This window comes from Bufo bufo, chromosome 3, assembly GCF_905171765.1.
Source record: "Bufo bufo chromosome 3, aBufBuf1.1, whole genome shotgun sequence".
Taxonomy (NCBI): domain Eukaryota; kingdom Metazoa; phylum Chordata; class Amphibia; order Anura; family Bufonidae; genus Bufo; species Bufo bufo.
Genome location: NC_053391.1, coordinates 380,773,203 through 380,793,000, shown reverse-complemented (window position 1 = coordinate 380,793,000; position 19,798 = coordinate 380,773,203). Strand labels below are relative to the sequence as shown.

Here is a 19,798-nt window from a genome sequence, read left to right as displayed (position 1 = left end):
CTGCACTTGCTTGCGGATGCTTGCGATTTTCACGCAGCCCCATTCACTTCTATGGGGCCTGCGTTGCGTGGAAAACGCACAAAGAGGAGCATGCTGCGATTTTCACGCAACACACAAGTGATGCGTGAAAATCACCGCTCATCTGCACAGCCCCATAGAAATTATTGGGTCCGGATTCAGTGCGGGTGCAATGCGTTCACCTCACGCATTGCACCCACGTGGAAATCTCGCCCGTGTGAAAGGGGCCTTAAGGCACCTCTTCATGGTATGTATAGTCCTCAGTGCACAGTAAAAATAAAATTGAGCCACCTCACTTGGTGTCCCAAGGAGCAGCTCCTCGTGGGACATGTAAAGAGCTGTACAAAACCTGTATTACCGCACTGTACTGTAGAGAGGCACGACTAGACTGCTAATTAGTAAATGTACTTCAGTAATAAAGCTGTTTTACCAGTGAAATGCTCATGCTGACTAACTGAATGTTCCTATTGCACTGTATGTTTTAATATGAGGCACCCTTTAAATTGTAACATAATACAAACCCTGAGGGGGACAAATGTTACCCATCTCAGGCACTTAATGGAGAGGAAAAACATGACACATAGATTTTAAAACGGTTTTCCAAGACTTTTATTACTGATGACTTATCCTCTGGACAGGTCATCAATATCTGATCGTTGGAGGTTCAAAACCTGGAACCCCCCGCCGATTAGCGGTTTGAGAAAGCACCTATGCTCGCAGTAGCCCCATGGCCTTCTCTCAGCTAGCCAAGAACAGCGCCACACATTGTACAGTGGCCGTGCTTGGTATCGCAGCTCATTCTGGTCAGCTGTGTCTAGGCTATGTGGCCGATAAACACGATGTCACATGGCCTAGGCAAAGCTGCAAGAAATCCGCTGCTACTGCGACCACCAGAGCCTTCTGAAAAAGCCTGATTGGCACGGGTCCCAGGTGTCGGACCCCCACCAATTAAATACTGATCACCTATGCAGAGGATAGCTCATCAGTGTAAAAGTCTGGAAAACCCCTTTAAAGATCTCACAGAACTAGAACGGGCTGCATGACTTTACAGCCAGTTCTTCACAGAGCTCTCACTGGCAAAAAAGAGAAAATCATCAAAAGTATTATTTAAATGCTGCATAGAAAGTTTCAGTTTCCTGAGAGTGAGAATAATGAAAAGATATATAATTATTTAGCATACAGCAATGCAGAACAGATAACTATACCATATCTGGTAAGAAAGCACTTCATCAAGATTATTAAATATGGAATAGTTTCTATTTTTCTAAACATTGCATTGTTGGCACTTCAGTAAAACTAAGGCACCTATTTTGGATTTCCAGGATGGACTGCTAGAGTTTCCAGTTTTAAAGCAGGGACTTTCCAGCTGACTTTTTCAGTCAGTACAAATGCTAAATTTTTCTCGTAATATGCTGCCTCATTAATGAATGTTGGATAAACGACTGCCTCTCCATCATACAGCAAATCTTCTCCATTCATAGTTGTGAAAATAGGATCTCCAGGCTTCAAAGGAGCATAATCCTTGTCCTAATTTAGAAGCAAGATGTGAATAATTGACTTAGTAAGTGTTACAATGTATTAAAGGAGTTTTCTCGGGAGTTCAATATCAATGGTCAGGATAGGTCATCAATATTTGATCGTAGGGACCCAACTACCAGCACCACCAATCAGCTGTTTGAAGAGGCTGCAATGTTCAGGTGAGTGCTGAGGCCTCCTCACAGCTTTACAAGCGCAGTGCCATAAATTGTAGAGTTGCTCTGCTTGGTATTGCCCTCAGGCCTATTCACTCGAATGGGGCAGAACTGAGTCTAGACTACAGGACCAATGAATATGACGCCAGTGTCCTAGGAAGAGGCTTGCTTACCAAGCGCCACAGCATCTTCAAACAGCTGATCAAGAGAGGTGCTAAGATTTAGACCTCCGCCTATCAGATATTAGTGACCTACCCTGAGGGTAGGCCATCAATATTGAACTCCCAGAAAACCCCTTGAAAGTTCTTGAAATATACATTTATATAATAAAAAAAAAAGCATCCCCATTTCTCTGGGGTTTACATTTGTACAGCAGCTACAACTCTCATGTACAGTACATACAAGAAACAGAAGAATACCAGTTATTTAGGGGGTGGATAAATTTCCATTTGTTAACCAATTAGACCACGCTATGACTTATTTTGACATTTTAAATGCAGAACAATATAGAACTTCTCTATCCATTAAGTATAGCAAAATAGCTCCTTTCCCAAAAGAAGAAAATGGTCTCTCTAGTACAACCTACAGGGAGTGCAGAATTATTAGGCAAGTTGTATTTTTGAGGATTAATTTTATTATTGAACACCAACCATGTTCTCAATGAACCCAAAAAACTCATTAATATCAAAGCTGAATATTTTTGGAAGTAGTTTTTAGTTTATTTTTAGTTTTAGCTATTTTAGGGGGATATCTGTGTGTGCAGGTGACTATTACTGTGCATAATTATTAGGCAACTTAACAAAAAACAAATATATACCCATTTCAATTGTTTATTTTTACCAGTGAAACCAATATAACATCTCAACATTCACAAATATACATTTCTGACATTCAAAAACAAAACAAAAACAAATCAGTGACCAATATAGCCACCTTTCTTTGCAAGGACACTCAAAAGCCTGCCATCCATGGATTCTGTCAGTGTTTTGATCTGTTCACCATCAACATTGCGTGCAGCAGCAACCACAGCCTCCCAGACACTGTTCAGAGAGGTGTACTGTTTTCCCTCCTTGTAAATCTCACATTTAATGATGGACCACAGGTTCTCAATGGGGTTCAGATCAGGTGAACAAGGAGGCCATGTCATTAGATTTTCTTCTTTTATACCCTTTCTTGCCAGCCACGCTGTGGAGTACTTGGACGCGTGTGATGGAGCATTGTCCTGCATGAAAATCATGTTTTTCTTGAAGGATGCAGACTTCTTCCTGTTCCACTGCTTGAAGAAAGTGTCTTCCAGAAACTGGCAGTAGGACTGGGAGTTGAGCTTGACTCCATCCTCAACCTGAAAAGGCCCTACAAGCTCATCTTTGATGATACCAGCCCAAACCAGTACTCCACCTCCACCTTGCTGGCGTCTGAGTCGGACTGGAGCTCTCTGCCCTTTACCAATCCAGCCACGGGCCCATCCATCTGGCCCATCAAGACTCACTCTCATTTCATCAGTCCATAAAACCTTAGAAAAATCAGTCTTGAGATATTTCTTGGCCCAGTCTTGATGTTTCAGCTTGTGTGTCTTGTTCAGTGGTGGTCGTCTTTCAGCCTTTCTTACCTTGGCCATGTCTCTGAGTATTGCACACCTTGTGCTTTTGGGCACTCCAGTGATGTTGCAGCTCTGAAATATGGCCAAACTGGTGGCAAGTGGCATCTTGGCAGCTGCACGCTTGACTTTTCTCAGTTCATGGGCAGTTATTTTGCGCCTTGGTTTTTCCACACGCTTCTTGCGACCCTGTTGACAATTTTGAATGAAACGCTTGATTGTTCGATGATCACGCTTCAGAAGCTTTGCAATTTTAAGAGTGCTGCATCCTTCTGCAAGATATCTCACTATTTTTGACTTTTCTGAGCCTGTCAAGTCCTTCTTTTGACCCATCTTGCCAAAGGAAAGGAAGTTGCCTAATAATCATGCACACCTGATATAGGGTGTTGATGTCATTAGACCACACCCCTTCTCATTACAGAGATGCACATCACCTAATATGCTTAATTGGTAGTAGGCTTTCGAGCCTATACAGCTTGGAGTAAGACAACATGCATAAAGAGGATGATGTGGTCAAAATACTCATTTGCCTAATAATTCTACACGCAGTGTATAGGTGGCTATCCTACCAATGGGTATCTCATGTTACCCAAGAAGTACTGGCCTAAAGACTCCCTACCAGCTGGGTCTCCTCAAGGTGAAAAAGGGGGGCATATTAATCAAGCTCACCTGTTTTTGGTCATAAAATTAGACAGGCGTATTTCATTAAGCTGCCTTTCTTTTGTCAAGTATTTATTAAAAGTATTACAATCCTTGATAAAGTAGACTAGGCAACATGTTATTAGTCTGACCTTTGGTGGTTGTTTTTCAGTTAGACAGGTTCATATTCATTTAGACTGGCCCAGCTTATTTGCGAATAAAAAAAAGTTGCATCTGTGCAGCGAAAAGTCGCATGTCTCTAGGAAACTGCGACTTTTACAGCAAAAACAGACTCAAAACAAAGAAAAGTACACCAGCCCTGGAGTGAAGTAGAAATTGGACTGTTTTGCGACAAATTCAGGCACAATAAAAGGCGCACCTACATACATGGATTAGGAAAAGAAAAATCGCTAAAGTTAGAAACCCTTCTGAATTAGTCTAAAAATCAAAATAGTCAGAAGAGATAGATAAGTATAGCACTCGCCGCTCAGCTATTTAGTCAGTTCCGTAAAGAGCGAATGTAGCGGCAGCACGTATGTTCGACCTATGCTATATACAAGAACAGAGTACTCCTGCTCCCGTGATCAATGGGTGTCCTACTGGTCCAACCACTTCCGATCAGTTAAAAGTTAGTGCTGAGCGAACTTGTGTTTTCAAGTTTGGCATACAAGGTTCGGGTTATCTAAGAATTCCGTTATGGATTCCGCTACCACGGACCATAATCAAGGATCTGCTGCCAATAGTGAATAGAACCAAATATGGGAGTGTTACATCAGTAGCTCATTCCTGTCGCTGCCATTCCTGTTGCTTACTCATTGAACAACTACTACTCCCATTTTTGCCTTCACTAACATTCCCCTCCTCTCCCAGCCCCAAGGCTGCTTCTAATTGCTAATTAGCTTCTGCTATAAAGCCAATTTCACACAAGCGTATTCAGTGCTCTAGAAATATACTCCGTGTGTCAGGTATTTCCCGTCCTGAACCACAGCATTATAATGATTTCTAATTCTGCGTGTTCCTGCCCAATCTCAACTCTAATGAACTGTATTCACATAATGCCGTCAGTACAAATTAATAGAGTTGAGGTCAGGAAGGAACACACAGCATTAGAAATCATTATAATGCCATGGGAGCAGCATTCAGAACGGAAAATACCTCTAATACACAAAGTATATTTCTCGTACTGAATACGCTTATGTGGAATTAGCCTAGCACTGAGCTGCTGACCTCATTTCCTTTCCTGAGCAATTAGTTTCCTAGTGTGCCTGTTCCTTGCTAACTTGTTTGTTCTTCGATGTCTGCCTGTTTACTAACTAGTACCTGCTACTGTTGTGCTGTTTTATGTGTTTCTGTGCTGTATGCATTAAGCTTTTCTTTTAAATTTTACGTAATAAAAGAAGCAAAAGAACCATACCATTAGCGCATTGTGGACGAAAGCTGAAATTTCTCCAGAAGAATCTTGTGGATATTGCACTTTGGATAAAACTCTGTATATATCAGTTTCAAAACCTGGAAACTCCTTACCTTCAGAAATCAATATGACAATAAAAAACAACTTGCTGTGATTATGTTACAAAAAAAAAGTCAAAGTATTAAAGGGTTATTATTAGGTATTAAAAGATTATGTCATATAAGCATCCATTTTTAAGCCCTTTCCCTGAGCACCGCTGTAATTTCTCACCTTGATTATACAGGTCAAGAAAGTCCAGACCACGGTTTACTAGTTCTCTCATCCTAGACAATATATCTGCTCTGGTCACTCCTTGAGGCTGCGGTCCAAGTTCTAAACCTACAAGTAACAAGACAACATCTAAAAGCCTTGGAAACTTACATGTAAGCTTATAGAAAATAAAAGGGAATTCACTTTAGGTTAGGCCCCTGGAAGTTAAAAAAAACAATTGTGATAGCAATACTTTTGATTTGGTGCTCCTGTCTGAGGATTTTGTATGTTTGGCATTCATATAATTGTCTTTGTTTAAGGTATAAAAAGAGAAATTCTCATTTGCTTTATACAGAGATCAGGTTAGAAGTGTCTACGTTATGAGTCACGAGACAGATATGGGCTCATGCACACGGGCGTAGTTTCAGTTTGCATCCGATCTGCGTTCTTTGCGGGTCAGATGCAGACCTAGGCTCGGGCTGGCCCACAGGGGTACAGGTGAATCCCCCGGTGGGCCCCTGAGCAAGGTGGGCCCCTAGTCTCCCTCTCCCTGCACAAGTGGCACATAACAGTAGACTTACTGCACTACATACATATATTTAATGCACAGCACCTCAACCAGCCTATGTTCATATAAAAAACCTGATAGATTGTTAAAGAAACTTCCCAGTTTATTATTATAGACACGATCAGAGCAGAGATGAGTTCTAGGTATAGAGGAAAGCTACCAGTATCCTCTTTTCCCCAGGACCTACCTTCTCAAAGTTGCTGCAGGGCCCCCATATTTAATCATCTGGTAGCATCTTGCTGCTGTGTGAGCAGTAGGGTGGCCAGACGTCCGGTTTTAGGCCAGACAGTCCGGTTTTCTGGCTCCCTGACATCTGTCTGGCGCAGAGTCTGGACGGACACAGGAATGTCCACCCTTTTAGTAGCTCACGCTCAGACAGCAGCGTTGTGCTTTCTGAGCGTGAGCTGCAGCAACTGACTGAGGCTTCTCTCACCCCCAGTCAGTCACTAGAGCCGCAGACATGGCTCCCTGCGGCTGTCTGAGGGGGAGAGAAGCACCCTGGCTGCCCCCAGTTCACCTTTCCCTCAGAAATTTCTTCCTTCTCCTCCTTCCCTTTTTTTCCCTGGCCGGCGATGGGTGACTGCACTGAGGCAGGGGTGGGGGCATGGCTTCGCTTATGTGGGCGTGGTTTATCGGGGTGTGACCGGTGAGGTCCAGCTTTCTTGGGTGAAGCCAGTGGCCACCCTAGTGAGCAGGTAATATTTGAATGTATCCGTACGGTGGGCCCCCAAAATAAATTTTACTGGTGGGCGCTAGGCACCCCAGTCCGACACTGTGCAGACCCATTCATCTCAACGGTGCCACAAAAGATGTAGACAGCACACCATGTGCTGTCGGGATCCGCATGCCCATTCCACTTGGCCGTGTTTTCGGACAAGGATAAGACTTTTTTTCAGAATGTTAAAACGAAATAGTGCCCTGCACTAGGCCCTTATACTGTTTTTTAGGTTGCCTCAAATGCAATGGTGTTCCTGACAGACCATGTGACTGCTATGGGTCCCGGGGGGAAAGAGGGCCAGCAGGGAACTTGCTCTTCTCTTCCACGTGTGAAAACACTGCATTTTCACACAGCCGCCACTAGTGGGAGCACAATACAAAGATTATTACAGCTTCCATAGTAGCTGTACTCAGGCTCGGACTGGCCCACAGGGGATCAGGGGAATCCCCCGGTGGGCCCCTGAGAAAGGTGGGCCTCCAGTCCACCAGCACAGAATCTCAAATATCCTATATCAATATAAAAACTGGGTAGACTATCCAGTTTATTATTATAGATGCATCGGAAGGTTAAAGAGGACCTTTGACTAGTTTAAAAACTAAAAAGGTCCTCTTTAAGATGGCCTCTAGGAATAGGGGCAGGCCATAGAAACATAGAATGTGTCGGCAGATAAGAACCATTTGGCCCATCTGGTCTGCCCAATATACTGAATACTATGAATAGCCCTTGGCCCTATCTTATATGAAGGATGGCCTTATGCCTATCCCATGCATGCTTAAACTCCTTCACTGTATTTGCAGCTACCACTTCTGCAGGAAGGCTATTCCATGCATCCACTACTCTCTCAGTAAAATAATACTTCCTGATATTACTTTTAAACCTTTGCCCCTCTAATTTAAAACTATGTCCTCTTGTAGCAGTTTTTCTTCTTTTAAATATTCTCTCCTCTTTTACCTTGTTGATTCCCTTTATGTATTTAAAAGTTTCTATCATATCCCCTCTCATCTTTCTTCCAAGCTATACATGTTAAGGTCCTTTAATCTTTCCTGGTAAGTTTTATCCTGCAATCCATGTACCAGTTTAGTAGCTCTTCTCTGAACTCTCTCCAAAGTATCAATATCCTTCTGGAGATATGGTCTCCAGTACTGAGCACAATAATCCAAATGAGGTCTCACTAGTGCTCTGTAGAGCGGCATGAGCACCTCCCTCTTTCTACTGGTAATTCCTCTCCCTATACACCCAAGCATTCTGCTAGCATTTCCTGCTGCTCTATGACATTGTCTGCCTACCTTTAAGTCTTCTGAAATAATGACCCCTAAATCCCTTTCCTCAGATACTGAGGTTAGGACTGTATCACGATTATTTATTCTGCTCTAGGGCTTTTACGCCCCAGGTGCATTATCTTGCACTTATCAACATTACATTTTAGTTGCCAGATTTTTGACCATTCCTCTAGTTTTCCTAAATCCTTTTCCATTTGGTGTATCCCTCCAGGAACATCAACCCTGTTACAAATCTTTGTGTCATCAGCAAAAAGACGCACCTTACCATCGAGGCCTTCAGCAATTTCGCTGATAAAGATATTAAACAATATGGGTCCCAGAACAGATCCCTGAGGTACCCCACTGGTAACAAGACCATGGTCTGAATATACTCCATTGACTACAACCCTCTTTTGTCTGTCCCTCAGCCACTGCCTAATCCATTCAACAATATGGGAGTCCACGCACAAAGACTGCAATTTATTGATAAGCCTTCTATGTGGGACAGTATCAAAAGCCTTACTAAAGTCTAGATAAGCGATGTCTACTGCACCTCCGCCATCTATTATTTTAGTCACCCAATCATAAAAATCAATATGATTAGTTTGACATGATCTCCCTGAAGTAAACCCATGCTGTTTTTCATCTTTCAATCCATGGGATTTTAGATGTTCCACAATTCTCTCCTTAAGTATGGTTTCCATTAATCTGCCCACTATAGATGCCAGGCTTACTGGCCTATAGTTGCCCGATTCCTCCCTACTACCTTTCTTGTGAATGGGCACAAGATTTGCCAATTTCCAATCTTCTGGGACGACTCCTGTTGCCAGTGATTGGTTAAATAAATCTGTTAATGGTTTTGCTAGTTCGCCGCTGAGCTCTTTTAATAGCTTTGGGTGTATCCCATCAGGCCCCTGTGACTTATTTGTATTAATTTTAGACAGCTGAATTAGAACCTCTTCCTCTGTAAAGACACATGCATCAAAAGATTCATTAGTCTTCTTTCCTAACTGAGGTCCTTTTCCTTCATTTTCCTTTGTAAAAACTGAACAGAAGTATTCATTGAGGCAGTCAGCTAGTTCTTTATCTTCTTCCATATACCTTCCTTCTTTTGTTTTTAATTTGGTAATTCCTTGTTTTAGTTTCCTTTTTTAATTTATGCCAGTATCCTCTCTTCCTTAAAGACCCACCTTTTGAAGTTGTTGCAGAGACCCCCATAATCAATCATCCTGTAGGTCTTGTTGCTGTCTGCCTATGTGTGGGCAGGTAATATTTGCATGTTGCTGTAGAGTGGGCCCCCAGAATGAATTTTACTGGTGGCCCTAGGCACCCCAGTCCAACACTGGTTGTACTAACTCCTATTCACTGAGCTCCCCATAGTGATTGATTTAGGCAGCCAGCTAGCTTTGTAATAGTAGAGAAGCAGGAGATTTATCAATGTATTTTTGCCCGTTTTCTACCTTTTTCTACCTTATGAGGGTACTAAAAGGGAATAACTATTGTGTTGAGCCCTAAGAGAGCATACAGGTCCTGGATGGCATACTGTAAAGCAAACTCTTGATGTCTCCTCCTGTCCAGCATTTTATTTTCATATTTTTTAAATGAATTATTGGGTGGAGGTTTGTATGGCGTGCGTATTGACTAACCACAGGAGGAGGGTTGCAGGGAAGTTGCTTGGAGAATGGGGCTGTCCACCATAAACAACATTCATCATTATTGGTGTGCTGCACGTTTGCTGATTGCTTTTGGTGGGCTGCCACACTTAGGTTTTTTTGGCTTTTAAAAAATGCCATGAAATTCATGCATTTTTAACAAGTGATATTTGTAGGGGACTTTTACATTTATTTGTATTTCTTTCAGACTTTTTTCTTCCTATGGACAAGTGCTGTTTGTCACCTAAATATATTAGTTTCAGCACGGCCTGTTGCCGCTTCCCCACTGCAGTGCTACACTACTTCCAGCTACTGACTGATGGCTGACTGGTTCTGCAATATGAGAATTCAGAGGTGGAAGTGGAGGAGGAGATGGGGCGGTTGCAGCCACTAATATAGGTGGTGGCGGAAATCCTGATGGAAGTAGGGCCCGCAATCCTTGGCGTCGGTAGCACCTGAGCCATCCCAGGGTACGACTCTCTCCCGGCCTCCACAACGTTCACTCAGTGTGCCGTCAGGGAAATATTGCATCCCTGGCCACAAGCACTTGTCCATGTCATTAAGTGGACCTTCCCAATAACTGCATTGGTCAGGGCATGGGTGATGTTACGGGACACATGCTGGTGTAAGGCGGGGACGGCACACCGGGAAAAATAGTGGCTGGGGACTGAGTAATGAGGGATGGCCGCCGCCATGAGGCTGCGGAAAGCCTGGATGTCCACAAGCCAAAATGGCAACATTTCCAGGGCCAGCAATTTGGAAAGGTGCGCATTAAGTGCTATGGCCTGTGGGTGGGTGGCTGGGTATTTGCACTTTCGTTCAAAGGCCTGGGGTATGGAGATCTGTACGCTGCGCTGGGACACAGAAGTGGATGTGCTAGCTGATGGTGCTTGCGAAGGTCCAGATGCAGGGCGGGAGGCATCCAGGCCTGCGTCTTGGACAGGGGATTGGCCAGCACGTAACACAGGGGAAAAGGAGGCAGTGGTGTGACCCGCAGACACTGATTGTGGACCCAGGCATTTGGCCCACCTATTAGGGTGCTTTGATGCTATGTGGCGGATCATGCTGGGGGTGGTGAGGTTGCTATTGTTCACGCCCCTGCTCATTTTGGTATGGCACAGGTTGCAAACTACTATTCTTTTGTCATCCGCACTTTCCTCAAAAAAGTGCCAGACTGCGGAACACCTACCCCTTGGCAAGGTATATTGCCGCAAAGGGGGTGCTCCAGGGAACAGTTGCGAGCCTGTTTGGTGTGGCCCGCCTTCTCCCTTTTGCCACCCCACTGCCTCTTTCAGTCTGTTGCGGTGCTGCGGATACTTCCCCCTCTGTACTGCTGTCCTCGCTCGGCTTGCCACCTTCCCAGGTTGGGTCAGTGATTTCATCGTCCACCACATCCTCTTCCACTTCCTCACTATGGTCATCCTCCTGATTTGTTGACTTAACAACAACCTCACTTATTGACAACTGTGTCTCATCCTCATCATCAACCTCTTGAGACACTAATTGGCGTTGACTTATTGGCAACTGTGTCTCATCATCATCATCCACCTCTTGAAACACTAATTGCCATTCCCCACCGTCATCTTCTTGTGACTGTAGATGCTCAAGAGTTTGGGCATCAGTGCACACGATCTCCTCATGTCCCTCTTCAAGCGGGCTTGGCGAGAGGCCCAAATCAAGGAATGGCGATGAAAAGAACTCCTCGGAATATCCGAGTGTGGGATCACTTGTTTGGCAAGACTGTCCAAGGAGGATCAGGGTGAGGATTCTGTTGACCAGACTCTTGGCTACTGAGACTGGACTTTGTGGAAGACAGGTTGGTGCTTAACCGACTGGAAGCATTATCTGCTGCAATCCAACCGACCACCTGGTCGCACTGGTGTGACTTCGAGAGTGGTGTCCCGCGCGCCCTGCAAACTGGGACATGAAGCTAGGTATCGTGGATGAGTGTGTCTCTTGTGCTCTGGCAGCAGGCACAGTTTCACCGCGCCCAGGGCCACGGCCTCTGCGTGCACCATCAGCAGCACGGCCACTTCCCCGTCCCTTACTCCTTGCCTTCTGCATATTAAATGGTATATATGCTTGCAAGTACAGTATGTCACACGTACAGTAGCGCAGGTTTTGTAAGTGTATGCGCAAATACATTTAACTGAATGTCACTGATATTTAGGATGTGCAAACATTATACAGGACATGTAGCGCAGGTAATGTCGCTGCTGTCACCAGTGGCTAACGTTATACAGGAGATGTAGCGCAGGTAATGTCGCTGCTGTCACCAGCGGCTAACATTATACAGGAGATGTAGGGCAGGTAATGTCGCTGCTGTCACCAGCGGCTAACGTTATACAGGAGATGTAGCGCAGGTAATGTCGCTGCTGTCACCAGCAGCTAACGTTATACAGGAGATGCAGCGCAGGTAATGTCGCTGCTGTCACCAGCGGCTAAGAAAAAATTACAGTCAATGTCACTGATATTTGGGATGCGGAAACGTTATAAAGGAGGGGTACCACAGGTAATATCGCTGTCCACAGCGTCTATGGAAAAAGTACACTGGATGTCACAGATATTTTTAGGCTGTGCACACGTTACACAGGAGATGTAGCGCAGATAATGTCGCTGTCTGCAATCTGCGCTAATAAAGTTATTTAGCGCAGATTGCACAAAAAAAATATACACTGCTCAAAAAAATAAAGGGAACACAAAAATAACACATCCTAGATCTGAATTAATTAAATATTCTTCTGAAATACTTTGTTCTTTACATAGTTGAATGTGTTGACAACAAAATCACACAAAAAAAAAATGGAAATCAAATTTTTCAACCCATGGAGGTCTGGATTTGGAGTCACACTCAAAATTAAAGTGGAAAAACACACTACAGGCTGATCCAACTTTGATGTAATGTCCTTAAAACAAGTCAAAATGAGGCTCAGTAGTGTGTGTGGCCTCCACGTGCCTGTATGACCTCCCTACAACGCCTGTGCATGCTCCTGATGAGGTGGCGGACGGTCTCCTGAGGGATCTCCTCCCAGACCTGGACTAAAGCATCTGCCAACTCCTGGACAGTCTGTGGTGCAACGTGACGTTGGTGGATAGAGCGAGACATGATGTCCCAGATGTGCTCAATTGGATTCAGGTCTGGGGAACGGGCGGGCCAGTCCATAGCATCAATGTCTTCGTCTTGCAGGAACTGCTGACACACTCCAGCCACATGAGGTCTAGCATTGTCTTGCATTAGGAGGAACCCAGGGCCAACCGCACCAGCATATGGTCTCACAAGGGGTCTGAGGATCTCATCTCGGTACCTAATGGCAGTCAGGCTACCTCTGGCGAGCACATGGAGGGCTGTGTGGCCCTCCAAAGAAATGCCACCCCACACCATTACTGACCCAATGCCAAAAAGGTCATGCTGGAGGATGTTGCAGGCAGCAGAACGTTCTCCACGGCGTCTCAAGACTCTGTCACGTGTGTCACATGTGCTCAGTGTGAACCTGCTTTCATCTGTGAAGAGCACAGGGCGCCAGTGGCGAATTTGCCAATCTTGGTGTTCTCTGGCAAATGCCAAACGTCCTGCACGGTGTTGGGCTGTAAGCACAACCCCCACCTGTCGACGTCGGGCCCTCATATCACCCTCATGGAGTCTGTTTCTGACCGTTTGAGCAGACACATGCACATTTGTGGCCTGCTAGAGGTCATTTTGCAGGGCTCTGGCAGTGCTCCTCCTGTTTCTCCTTGCACAAAGGCGGAGGTAGCGGTCCTGCTGCTGGGTTGTTGCCCTCCTACGGCCTCCTCCACGTCTCCTGATGTACTGGCCTGTCTCCTGGTAGCACCTCCATGCTCTGGACACTACGCTGACAGACACAGCAAACCTTCTTGCCACAGCTCGCATTGATGTGCCATCCTGGATAAGCTGCACTACCTGAGCCACTTGTGTGGGTTCTAGACTCCATCTCATGCTACCACTAGAGTGAAAGCACCGCCAGCATTCAAAAGTGACCAAAACATTAGCCAGGAAGCATAGGAACTGATAAGTGGTCTGTGGTCACCACCTGCAGAACCATTCCTTTATTAGGGGTGTCTTGCTAATTGCCTATAATTTCCACCTGTTGTCTATCCCATTTGCACAACAGCCTGTGAAATTCATTGTCACTCAGTGTTGCTTCCTAAGTGGACAGTTTGATTTCACAGAAGTGTGATTGACTTGGAGTTACATTGTGTTGTTTAAGTGTTCCCTTTATTTTTTTTGAGCAGTTTATATTGCTGCCAGATACAACAATAGTCCTTAAAGGGACTTTTAGGTCTCTACATTTGAACGCAATTTAGTGCAGGTTGTGCTTAATATATATATATTGCTGCCAGACACAACAATAGTCCTTAAAAGGACTTATGGGTCTCTAACACCAACCCTGCTTAACAAATTTTTTTTATTCAATTCCCTACACTATCTGTCCCTTCTATAGCACAGCTCTCCAAGACTAAAACTGAGCCGAACCACGTGTCATCGGGTGCTTTATAGCACCCGATGACGTGTTCCAGCCAGCCAATCACTGTAATGCAAGTAACCAACATGGCTACGGCATTACAGTGAGTGGCAGTACTTACCTGCACGTTTATTGGCTGAGTATGAGCCAACAAACGTGCGGGGAGGAGACTCGAGCATCGCTATCGAGCACACGCGGTATTCGGCCGAACACCACGATGTGCCGAGCATCGCGATGCTCGAGCCGAACTGGTGTTTGGCCGAGCATGCTCACTCAACACTAGTGATAACTTTAAAACTCTTTTACTTATCCAAGCCATTCTGAGTTTGTTTTCTCGTCAGATATTGTACTTCATGACAGTGGTAAATTTGAGTCAAAATATTTCATTTTTATTTATAAAAAAATACCAAATTTACCAAAAATGTGGAAAAATTCGCAATTTTGGGGAAAAAAAATGGAAAAACTTCTTACGTTTAGTGATACCTCCTAAAATAGTTAGTTATTAGTTTACATTTTCCATATGCCTACTTCATGTTTGGATCATTTTGTAAATTACATTTTCTTTTTTTGGGACGTTAGCAGACTTAGAGGTTTAGAAGCAAATCTTGAAATTTTTCTGAAAATTTCCAAAACCCACTTTAAAGACCAGTTCAGGTCTGAAGTCACTTTGTGAGGCTTACATAATAGAAACCACCCATAATTGACCCAATTTTAGAAACTAAACCCCTCAAGGTATTCAAAACTGATTTTAAGAACTTTAACCCTTTAGGTGTTCCACGAGAACTAATGGAAAATGGAGATGAAATTTCAGAATTTCACTTTTTTGGCAGATTTTACATTTTAATCCATTTTTTCCAGTAACAAAGCAAGGGTTAACAGCCAAACAAAACTCAATATTTATTGCCCCGATTCTGTAGTTTACAGAAACACCCCATATGTGGTCGTAAACTGCTGTACGCACACACGGCAAGGCGCAGAAGGAAAGGAACGCCATATGGTTTTTGGAAGGCAGATTTCACTGGGATAATTTTAAGTTGCCATGTCACATTTGAAGACCCCCTGATGCACCCCTAGAGTAGAAACTCCAAAAAATGACCCCATTTTGGAAAATAGACCCCTCAGGGAATTCAAAACTGATATTACAAACTTTGGTAACCCTTTAGGTGTTCCACAAGAATTAAAGGAAAACGTAGATGAAATTTCAGAATTTTATTTTTTTGGCAGATTTTCCATTTTAATCAATTTTTTTCAGTAACAAAGCAAGGGTTAACAGCCAAACAAAACTCAATATTTATTGCCCTGATTCTGTAGTTTACAGAAACACCCCATATGTGGTCATAAACTGCTGTACGAACACACCGCAGGGCGCAGAACGAAAAGAACGCCATATGGTTTTTTGGTTGTTTGTTTCACTTTTACATAATACAGCATTTTTGAAAAAAATCTATTTTTTTAGTGTCTCCATATTCTGAAAGCCATAGTTTTTTTAAATTTTTGGGTCTTATGTAGGGGCTAATTTTTTCGGTATGAGATGACGGTTTGATTGGTACTATTTTAGGGAGCATATGACTTTTTGATCGTTTGGTATTACACTTTTTGTGATGTAAGGTGACAAAAAAATATATTTTTTGACACACTTTTTTTTTTTTTACGATGTTCACCAGAGGGGTTAGGTCATGTGATATTTTATAGAGCAGGTCCTTACGGACGTGGAAATACCCAATATGTATACTTTTTTATTTATTTAAGTTTTACACAACAATATCATTTTTGAAACAAAAAAAACTTCATGTTTAGTGTCATAGTCTGAGAGCCATAGTTTATTTTTTATTTTTTGGGTGATTGTCTTAGGTAGGGTATCATTTTTGCGGGATGAGATGACGGTTTGATTGGCACTATTTTGGGGTATTCAATTTTTTATGATGTAAGGTGAAAAAAAATTGCTTTTTTGACACTGTTTTTATTTTATCTTTTTTACGGTGTTCATCTAGGGGTTTAGGTCATGTGGTATTTTTATAGAGCAGGTTGTTATGGACGCGGCGATAACTAATAAAAAAATATATATTTTTTTTTTTACTTTATTTTGGGAAAAGGACGCTTTTTTTTTTTACATTCAACACAATAAAATCATTTTTGGAACAAAAAAAAAATCATGTTTTAGTGTCTCCATAGTCTGAGAGCCATAGTTTTGTTTTGTTTTTTGGGCGATTGTCTTAGGTAGGGGCTCATTTTTTGCGGGATGCGGGTTGAGGAAGTATTACTTTACTGAGAGAGTAGTGGATGCATGGAATAGCCTTCCTGCAGAAGTGGTAGCTGTAAATACAGTGAAGGAGTTTAAGCATGCATGGGATAGGCATAAGGCCATCCTTCATATAAGATAGGGCCAGGGGCTATTCATAGTATTCAGTATATTGGGCAGACTAGATGGGCCAAAGGGTTCTTATCTGCCGACACATTCTATGTTTCTATGAGGTGACGGTTAGATTGGTATTTTAGAAGCATATGCCTTTTTGATCGCTGGGTGTTGCAGCTTTAGTGATGTTAGGTGACAAAAAAATGTTTAGCAGTTTTTATTTTATTTTTTGGACGGTGTTCATCTGAGGGGTTAGGTCATGTGATATTTTTATAGAGCCGGTCGATACAGACATACGGACACGGCGATACCTAATATGTCTACTTTATTTATTTACTTTTTTGTAAAACTTTTTAACTTCTTTTTTCACTTTATTTTTTGTCCCACTCTGGGACTTCAATTTTTGGGGGTTTGATCCCCTTTACAATGCATTACAATACTTCTGTATTGTAATGCATTGGCTGTAAGTGTATTACACAGTGTAATACACTTACAGCTTTCTGCCTGTGAGATCCAGGGGGCTGGATCTCACAGGCTGTCACAGAAGGGAGCCACGATGCCTAAGGAAGGCATCGGGCTGCCTTCCCTGCCATCGGGTCCCCGTTACAGCAGTGCGGGAACCTGATGGCCACCCTGGCCCGAGGGCTAATGCACTGATGCCGATGCATACAGCAGGGGTCTGGCTATCAGCCGGACCCCAGCCGCTGAACGGGCGGGCGCAGCTCCTGCACCTGCCCGATCAGCCCGCTGTCCATGTACGGTGCTGGTCCTTAAGTCACGCCCACCAGCGCCAAACATGCGTGGGTCCTTAAGGGGTTAACCTGATTTTTTCTTTGAGAAGGAAAACGCCATAGAATGCCATTTTTCTGTGCAAATTTGGATGCCTTAGTAATATGTAAATGAACACAAATGTGCACCTTTTTTTATTTTTTAAATCAATGTAGCCTATGAGGACTTGTTTTTTTGCAGGACAATTTGTATTTTTTAATTGTGTCATTTTGGGGAACACATAACTTACTGATTCACTTTTATTAACTCTTTCTGTGAGGGGGAAAAACAGCAATATTGCCATTGAGTTTTTACATTATAAATTTAGCAGTGTTCCTTTTTTGGCATAAGTGCCATAATAACTGTACTCTTTGGTTCTGTACGCTTTCAGCGATAGCAAATACATATAATTTGTTTTATGCTTTACTACTTTTGTAGAATAAAAACCATAAAAAAGAAAAAAATATATATATATTTTTTTGCTTTGCCCTTCAAGACCCATATCTTTTAAATTTTTATTTCTATGGAGCTGTGTGAGGGTAGCTTTCATTGTTATGTACCCCAAAAAGATACCACTTTCTGATTCCGTTTTTGATGGTGAATAAGCAAAAATCTGAAATTCTACCTTTTTTTACGGCATTCACTGTACATGATAAATCACATAATAATTGCACAATGCGGATCGGTACAGATACAGCAATACCAAATATGTGGAGGAGATCTTATTTTTGGAATTTTTTCCATTGAACTTTTTTATTTAACAAAACTTTTTTTAACCATTTAATAACTCGACAAGGGTACTATAATAGGAGATCTTTTGATCGCTTCCAAAATACATTGCACGGTTCATGCTATACTGACATCCAAGAGCAGAGAGGCGGGGCCTGCTAGGGCATGCTGGAGGCAGGCCTGGGGCCTTCATTAGGCCACAGCCTGCATGCACAGACATTGGCCTCCCACAATTTCATTTGTGGGGTGCTAATAGGAGGCAGTGGGAGCTCCCTAGCCTAAGGCCATTTAGCGACCACCATAAAAAGGCGTATTGGTGGTCACTAAGAAGTTAAGTCCTATAAAAGGATATAAAAGTATAGTATATAATATTGTAATACTTACAGAGTGCATCTCTTCCTATATTCTGGAGGTAAATATTATCCTTCTTTGGTATATCGATAAAGTAGTTGTAGCATGGCATAGACTGATTCCCACAGCTGCTCTAAAATAGAGGAGAGATTTAAACATAGAAACTACACAGTTTTATGTGGATCAACTTTACATTGACATCTTATATCACGTGTACGTGTCAGTCGAGGCGTATTGTTTTGGGACAATATAAATATTTACATTGAAGTATTATATAATACAGTGGGGCTTGTAAGTTTGTGAACCCTTCAGAACTTTCTTTATTTTTCTGTAATAAATTTGACCTGAAGCTACGTCACATTTTCACACAAGCCGTAAGCAGATAAAGATAACCAAACCAAACAAATGAGTCAAAATTTTTAGATTTGATCATTTATTTATTAAGAAAAATTATCCAATTTCACATCTGTGAGTGGCAAAAGTATGTGAACCTTTTGGATCAACAGAGAATTGGAAGGTGAAATTATATTCAGATATAACCATTATTATCCTTCCTAGGAGTGGTCAACTAACAAAGATCATGCCAAGAGCAAGGACCATAATAGTCTGCAAGGTCATAAAAGAAGTAAAGGTAACCTCTAAGCAACCAAAGACCTTTCTCACATTAGCTAATGTTAAAGGGGTTGTCTCACTTCAGCAAATGGCATTTATCATGTAGAGAAAGTTAATACAAGGTACTTACTAATGTATTGTTATTATCCATATTGCCTTCTTTGCTGGCTGGATTCATTTTTCCATCACATTATACACTGCTTGTTTCCAGGGGTTATGGGCGATGCTACAGCAGAGGTTGCCTGGATGGGAGCTGCTGTGCATGTGTGCCTATGCATGCTCCTACGTTCCCGGCCACCAGAGAGGTCGGCACTTTTCTTTATAGTGGGCAAGCACAGCCACCGCTGCTGGATTGCAGGGTGGTCATAACTCCTGGAAACAAGCAGTGTACAATGTGATGGAAAAATGAATGAAGCCAGCAAAAGAGGCAATATGGACAATCACAATACATAGGTAAGTGTCTGGTATTAATTTTCTCTACATGATAAATGCCATTTGATGAAGTGAGACAACACTTTTAGAGTCCATTCACACGTCCGCAGTTTCGTTCCGCATTTTGCAGACCCGCACTTCCGGGGCCGCAATTCCGTTCTCGAAAAAAATAGAACATGTCCTATTCTTGTCCGCAATTTTTCATTTTCAATTTTTTATTATAAAATCAGGGGAAAAGGGTCGTTTTCTTTTTTCAGTTGAAACTTTTTT

The 19,798-nt window shown here is 42.8% G+C and overlaps 1 protein-coding gene across 2 annotated transcripts in view; it reads right to left on the bottom strand.

Annotated features, from left to right (window-relative positions):
* Window positions 1-250: 250 nt before the first annotated feature.
* Window positions 251-19,798, bottom strand: part of LOC120995479 (N-acyl-aromatic-L-amino acid amidohydrolase (carboxylate-forming)-like) — a 37,534-nt gene continuing 17,986 nt past the window's right edge. For both annotated transcript variants that reach the window (XM_040424719.1, XM_040424720.1), the window contains exons 5-8: window positions 18,518-18,617; window positions 5,627-5,734; window positions 5,360-5,469; window positions 251-1,545 (exon numbers count right to left, since the gene is read on the bottom strand). In XM_040424719.1, the coding sequence (XP_040280653.1) occupies window positions 1,324-1,545; window positions 5,360-5,469; window positions 5,627-5,734; window positions 18,518-18,617 (540 nt within the window). In that variant the 3' untranslated portion in view covers window positions 251-1,323. The remainder of the gene's footprint in view (window positions 1,546-5,359; window positions 5,470-5,626; window positions 5,735-18,517; window positions 18,618-19,798) is intronic.